This window comes from Anopheles ziemanni, chromosome 2 (assembly GCF_943734765.1).
Source record: "Anopheles ziemanni chromosome 2, idAnoZiCoDA_A2_x.2, whole genome shotgun sequence".
NCBI classification, from domain to species: Eukaryota; Metazoa; Arthropoda; class Insecta; order Diptera; family Culicidae; genus Anopheles; species Anopheles ziemanni.
Window position 1 is genome coordinate 68,144,247 of NC_080705.1, and position 7,515 is coordinate 68,151,761.

Sequence of the window (7,515 nt, forward strand, 5' to 3'; positions counted from 1 at the left end):
GGTGATGCTGGATTTGGAGATGAAAGGAAAGTGAAACGTTAGTACAAATACCGGATGGATGGAAAATTCACCACCGTCGTCGGGTGAAACAATAGTCGTTCGGGGGGAAGGCCGCGGTTGAAGGAAAACAAAAGTTACACGCACGTACGCACGTCCCCTCTCCCCGTGCCGGAGTCGACGGCGAAGAATCCCAAACACACGATGATGAAATAGCGCTTCCTCCTTAGCTACGCTTCCAGACTAACTACGTAACAAGCTGAGTCACAGATTAAAGCGTGTTTCACTGGCTTTTTTTTTGTTAGATTTTGACACGGTTTGTGATAGCAGCCGGATGCGGTTCTTCTATCGATGTTTCCTTTCTACGTCACTACGACAAATTCTATGGGCCACAGATGCCAGTGCTCTCTGCTTACTACACTTCTTGTAATGCCTCAAGCTTTCCCTCGGGGGCTTCGATATGATGATGTCTGATCGTGGGAGAAAAAAAGAACCTACGTCTCGAAAGAACAGTGCGTGTCCTAAGGGCAACGATAAATTCTTTTTTTTAAAAAAAACACAAAACGATAAGTGGTTGGAATAGTGAGCACATACACGACACACCAAAAAACACAACCTCGCTTTTCGTAGAGAGCAAGCTGTCAGCTGTTTGGCGGAAAGCCCCACTTTCGTGTCATACTATTAATCGCGAGGAGGGCTGACGGGTTCAGTTTCTTTTACTTTTCTTGCGTCCCGGAATGCCCTTGGATGAAGGTTGGCCCCCAAAAGCGCTGGTATTCGTCGTCGCGGACCCCGTTTCTGGCAGTATGGCGATGTGGATTCGTTTTTCGCGACCACTACACGAGTTGTGCAAAATTCACTTTACGAGTGGACTGACAAATCACTTCTGTATGCGAGTAGGTTGGTTAAGCTTTAACAAGATCAATGGCTTGCTCTGATCGTGATCGAGTAGTGTAGATTCCAAATAGAACACGAGTTTAGGCCCTCTTTTTTTTCTTGGTCCCACAGTCACAGCGCACCTAGATGCATAAACTAACGTTGCTTTGACAGCTGCCTCGGTATTGTTTACACTCGGAGCGCCTATGCTCCGACGATCCGCGACTAGCAACGCGGAGCGAACGATGCCAACGGCGTTCGAAGATGTCCGCGCTGGGTGCCAAGAACGGGCAGCATAAAACACACCAACTGCAGGTAGCGGCAGCCTCGCACGCACCAACCTTCGTAACCAAGCAACACACCCCTACAAAGTAGGCCCTTTTCCTTCTTACCCACTTCTACTGCACACACGCACTGAGCTCGTCCGTAATCGATTCCCTTTTTTGCTTCCGAGCGTTTCGTAGCAACCAATGTGCTCGGGGTGATGGGAAGCAGTGTGGAAGATAGGGCTCGACACCGCTAAGATGTTGCAGTAGTTTGGATATTTCTTCTTGAACCTATCACACGCAATGGCGCACACACACAAACGAACTAAATTCGCGAAAGGCTAGAAGATGCACTGTTCCAGGATGCACAATAGCACAATGCTCAAAGCTACAACAGAAAACTCACACTTTGGACTGCGTTCCTGCCGGTCCAACCAACACACTGACGTTTGCAGCGAGGGTCACGCGTCCCGTAGTGGTCAGCCTTAAGCGATTTCTTATGTTTATTTCTAACAAAACTATTGTTCCGTGCCGCACCACGGACGATGTTTATGTGCGCGAGGGTTTGTGCATGTGTGTTTGTGTGTATGTGCGCGGGTATTATGCTAAAAGCACTCGTCGCTGTTTCAAACCGTGCTACCGTACCGATCGAGCAGAACGACGCACGTCTAAACTCGAACAAATTTTCTCGACGACTGACGAACAAAGAATTATGAACCTTTGACATCGATAGAACGAAACTGACAGCAGGGTTGCCAATGTAAGGAAAACATCGCTTTATGACCAAGGTTAGTTGAACAAGTCTTAGCCATCTTGGTTACAATTTGAAATAGTTGTTGAAATGTCAATTTGAAAATAACTTTTTGGCCTTTTGGCCGATTTGAAATGCAGACCCCTTATATGATTTTTTTAAAAAGTAGATAGAAAAAATAGATAATTAATCTGATTAAATTGGATGACTCGCATTCGACGACTTTGCCCATCATTTACTAGGACGTTGAAGGACCCAGGGTTGAATGCTTCAGTCGGAATGTCATTTCCTAGTTCTTTAACAAGGAAAGGTTAACTTTTCAAACAACGAACAAATTGAAAAACATAAATGCAACTAATTAAGCAACTGTTTAAAACTACAATATTAGATAATTAAATTGTTAAACATATTAAGGATCAATTTATCTAGTCACTGAATTCGAACATATATTCTGTTCTTAATCATCCAAAAGAAACGGTGTGGATAGGGCATGGGTTTCATTTTATTCGTGACAATATACGTTCTTAAAATACAAAGGATTACAGGTTTACTATGGTTGTAGCGTACCACATTAGCTTCTGGTGTGTTGAATGTGGAATTTACTATTGCGAATCATCACGCTTGGTTCGCAAAACAAATCAATAGAAGTACGCTACTACTGGGAGTATTTGAGATGTGCTTTAGGTAGGGCCGTTTTCAACGACTTTCACTGGGTCTATAATATATAATTCGCGTTTCCCCATCCGTTTAGACACTTTCCAAAAATATTGTTATCTGATAGATGTCTTATAAATATTAGATACTCAATTTTTTAATATTTCTACTTTCACGACGCAATTACGGATCCATACATAAAAAATAAACATATGCAGCCCAAGGCTTCGCGATTCGGTGTCAGATATCCTACCTTTCCCTCCCGATTGCATCAAATATTGCATCTTGCATTCCCTGACTCTGCAAAGTAGACGATAATGCGATAAATATTCTACTAGTGATACACGATTTTTTAAATACACAAATACACTGGGTTCCGTCGTCGTGCCTGCCTGTAACTGATCTGATTGCACACCTGTTTGCACACTGATAAGATATTGAATGGGGCAGTGGGATAGTATTGTTTCCATCCATCGCATGCCTCTATGCTGCCAATTGGGTTTTCCCCTATTTAAGCATAACGATTTTCATCGAAACGGAGCTACACCCATGCGTTGGCAATAGTACGGTATTTGCATCTCCCCACAATGAAAATCCTATGCTTACTATCACAGTTTTAAAAGATTTCATACTTCCATCGATTCGTAAGATAATCCAGTGGCATACCTTTCGCGGAAAGTTCCGTTTACGACAGCTCGAAACCGGTGTTGCTGGAGATCGCATAGCGCAGTTTGTCCCGCAACATACTCTTCTTCTGATAGTTTGGTAGCTTCAGCAGGTTGAAGCAGGTGGACGACGTGGGCAGCCGGTTCAGTGGGTCTTTCTTGCGAATGGTGAAAAATCCGCGAATGACTGAACCAACCGTATCGCCGATGTCCTCGTCGTCTCCTACCTCGACGCAGCGGATCGAGAACGGCGGTTCTAGGTGGGCGAATCCTAGCAGCGGAGGTTTCGAACAGCTCGTTACAAACTGAAAACAAGAAACCGTTAACAATATTGATCTCATTGCGTATTATGCATTGTACCTTTAAGAACAGTTTCTTTTCATCCTCGGTGAAATCTTTGGCAAGAATGTCCCACAGCCAACCAACCACCCGGTGGCCATCATGGAAACCGCCGTAGTACTGTGTATGCTTCCGAAGATCTTTCAAATCCAACGGTGACGTATCGCCCGAGATAAGTCTTTGCAACTGAAAAAGTAAACATGTTTATGAGCACAATCACAAATAGTTTTTTTTTACTTCATTTCTCACTTCTGGTGTGGAAAACAACGCCAACCAGTCCGGATTGACGATACTACGGAAGCCACGAATGAATGCTGCAGTTTGGTCGCGGATTTGTGTATGCATCCGGAAATATGCCATATAGTGGATGTAGTTAATCCTAAGGAAAAAGTTGCATTAGAAAGGCATTTCGAACAGTTTCCTGCGTTACTCACTTATTATCATTGTTTACGGTTCTTGCTTTGCCTCCCGGATGAAGCTCGTGGGTCACGATCTTCCCCATTACATCCTCGTCGACGCTAAACGTTAGATCCAAGTCGGCCACATCGCCCTGGTAATGCTTAATGAACGTCAAGCTTCGATAGAGCTCCTTATCGAGCGAAGGCAATTCATCCATGCAGCTGTACAGGGCCTGCTGCGTTTGTCCGAGCACCTGCGAAAGGAAGAACGATGCGAACGGCACATCCACCACGATACCCTCGTACACCGCTTTTCCTAACATTCGCCCGACGAACTCGAACAGTGCCAGATGATTCTCCTGCATGTGCGACGTCGGCGAAGGATACAGCCGCTGCTCGGTGGTCGTTTTAAACAGGTTCAGCGACGGATCAAACACTCGCTTGATAGTTTCCTCGAGAAACTCCTTAAACACCCCGTCCTGATCGATGCCGGCCTCATCCAAACCCTGCTGATTGATAAACCGCACCCGAATGACACCCTTTAGCGCGTGCGGTGACAACGTCGCCAGCGTCCGATAGCCGTCCTCCACAATCTGGGCCCGGTGGATCGTCACCAGGGCGGAACTTGGGGACGCACACGCCGACTCGGTCAGCCCGAGAACCGCCTTTTCGTTCTGCACAAACTTTCGGAACAGCTGCACCCGATCCTCGTGCGGGATGATGTGGGGCATTTTCTGCAGCAGGATCTGCGTGTGCTTCTTGCCCTTTTCCAGGTCGGCCAGAAAGTGCGATGGTCGAATGTCCCGAATAAGCCAGTGGTTCGGAGGGGCAAACTGGCGCCGGCAGTCGCGCCGATACAAGCACAACAGTAGCGTATGTATCGAAACGAACAGTGGCGCACTGGTGGCCGTTTTGGCGTCCAGAATCTGATCCTGAATCGTGCGGTACAGGAAAATGTTCAGAAAGTGCGACAGGACGATGTAGTCGTTCAGTGTGAACGGTGTCTGCTGTTCGTACATTTCCAAATCGTCCAAAATGCTGTAAAAAAAAAGAAATCATTTCAAGATGACAAAAGGAACTTGTCACGGGCGCCCGGTATTCACGACGAGTCTAATTACTTACGTTACGTAGTGTGTCATACAATCACAAAACAGCGACAGAAGAAGCAACGGAGGGGCATAGTTCGTCTGGCTGACTTGTAATAGCTCGATGAACCCTTTCAGGCCACAGTTTGGTCCGATCGACCCTAGCAGAAGCCACAGATCGTGCAACACTGTATCATTGTAGCAAAGGCCTAGGGATAAAGAGAATACGCTTAAAGTAAATTCGCTGCTCTGGGAGATTCTTTCAACTCGTGCTCACCAGAAAGTATATCCAATCGTAGCTGCGAGAGTGCACTCATCGCAGCGTGATACATCGAGCAGGTCAGCGCAACACGGGAAACCTCGGCCGAACCGAGCTTCCGATACATTTTGCTCGCCCTGCTCGGTTGACTTTTGATTGAGCTTCGCTCGAATGTTAGAGCTCGCTTCAGAAGATTTCCTGTGCTGTTTGTGCTCGGCAGTGGATAGTCGATCGTTTCGTATCCCACGGCCAGTTCCTTCAGATTGTCGCCCAGCAGCAGCTTCACGATCCGATGGTTCCACAGAAGATGGATCTGTTTCTTAATCAAGGGTAGATTTTCGTGCTGCAGTCGATCTTTGCCCGGCGAAAACCATCCAAGCAGCTCGTGCCACTGAGTAAACGCTCCGCCTGCTTGACTCAGGCTGTTGAGGATCCCGTTCAAAAGCTGCGTCACAACGAAGGTAAACGACGGGTAGGCAAGTTTGGCCGCGTTTTCGGGTGGCTCCAGATAGTACAGGTGCACGATGTTGGACAGCAGCGCTAGAAGGTTGCTGTTCTGTAGGCTGGCTAGTACGAACTTCATCGATTGGTCCGCGCTGAGCAGGTCGAGCGTTTTCTCCAGCGTACCGTGCGTTTGAATGCTGGCCAGACAGTCCGGCGTGAACTGTTCGAGGTGCACGATCATTCCGGGCACGGACAGGATCTGTACCAGGAACTGGCTCAGTAGGTTTTCGCTAAAGTTAGCCGACACCAGTGGCCGCAGGGCCAGCGTCACGAGAGCCGTCAGGGAGATGGGCTTTAGGTTAACCACCGGTCGGCAGGTTCCCTTGACGAGCACGTTACGGAGCGTCATGTAGAATCCCTTCTGCACCAGATCTCCCATTACGTTGGCGCACAGCTGCGTCATGCCGGGTTTCAGCCCGGTCAGTGGTTTCGTGCGCAACAGCGCCCAGCTGTTGATGGATGTGAACGCCACTAGGGTGTGCAAGTATAAGGCCAATGATATGCTATCGCTGTGTACCTCCGGCTTGAGTAGCTCGACCGCGGTGCAGCATCGGTAGAGAAGCTTCTTGATGTGGCGAATCCAAGCCAGGCTGAAATCCTTGTTAAACGCAACTCCGATGTAGCTGGTTTTCGGGGAGTCAGACTCCAGGCTTGCCACCAGGTATCGGCAGAGACGCTCGAGCCGGTCCCGATGAGGGGCCGATTCTGGGGCACTCGTGTCCGCCTTCCATTGCAGCAGGAAATGTGTTGCGACGTGATAGACCGCCTGACTAGGCTTTAGATCAATCTGTTTCCCCGCAGCGGTCGGGGTCGGCGGAAAGAACTCATCAAATTCATTCCTTTAAATAAACAAATAAAAAATACGCTGTGAGATAACTCCAACCACAAGCTGTCGAGGGCATACTTACAGAATCATCCGACGGAACTTGGTTCTCGCTAACCATCCTCGGATGGTGCGCTGGAGCAGCAGTATCGAACGATCCCGTCGTTCTTCCTGTGCCCGCTCGTTGGCTCGTTCTTCCCGAGCCGCCTTCGTTTGGACGAGAAAACTGTCCTTGTTCGTTTCGGTGCGGCCAAACATTTTACAGCGCTATCAAAGTGTGTACGACTTCACGACGAACCTGTCTACACGAACACTTGCAATAGTCTATTGGTACTCCTAATTAGCACTGGCTACAAACAGGGTAGCTATCGTCGTCATAACTATTACTCCACCTATGGTGACCATCTTATGCAGAAAATTGCGTTCTGCCTAACCAAACATGTTCAGTGCAAGACTGAAAAAATTTCTTTCTTGCCAACACCCTTATCGAGATGGATGTCGTCAGTCTTCGCTCGGCGAATGGATGCTTCTTATCAGCAGCCACGAAATCACAATACGCACATTCTCGTTCTACTCTTTCGAGCGAGGCAAGATGGTCGGCGATACGGGAATGTTGGCAAACAAACAAACGCAAGCTATGGCGACAGAACAATTCGCGAACGGTAAACACGAAAATTTGTCGTCCTCAGCTGTTGTGTTTTTCTTTTCGTTTTGTACTAGTGTTGGCAGAATCGGGATTCGGAAGATTCGAAGATTCGATCCCTAGACGAATTCTAAAGATTCAAATCCCATTTGACGGATTCTAAAGATTCGAATCCCATCTGACAGACTCTAAAGCTGGCTGTAGACGTCACATATTAATCTGTGCAGATCTTTGACGTCTACAGATTTCCTTTGT

The 7,515-nt window shown here is 47.5% G+C and overlaps 1 protein-coding gene across 1 annotated transcript; it reads right to left on the reverse strand.

The window, feature by feature from the left end:
* Nucleotides 1–2,396: 2,396 nt before the first annotated feature.
* LOC131283129 (ubiquitin-protein ligase E3B) lies at nucleotides 2,397–7,237 on the reverse strand. Its single transcript, XM_058312703.1, has 7 exons — nucleotides 6,703–7,237; nucleotides 5,309–6,633; nucleotides 5,069–5,240; nucleotides 3,983–4,984; nucleotides 3,798–3,927; nucleotides 3,570–3,734; nucleotides 2,397–3,514 (listed from the first exon to the last, which is right to left on the reverse strand). Exons 1-7 carry the CDS (start codon nucleotides 6,873–6,875, stop codon nucleotides 3,230–3,232), a joined length of 3,252 nt encoding a protein of 1,083 aa, XP_058168686.1. The 5' UTR covers nucleotides 6,876–7,237; the 3' UTR covers nucleotides 2,397–3,229.
* Between the last annotated feature and the right edge of the window lie 278 nt (nucleotides 7,238–7,515).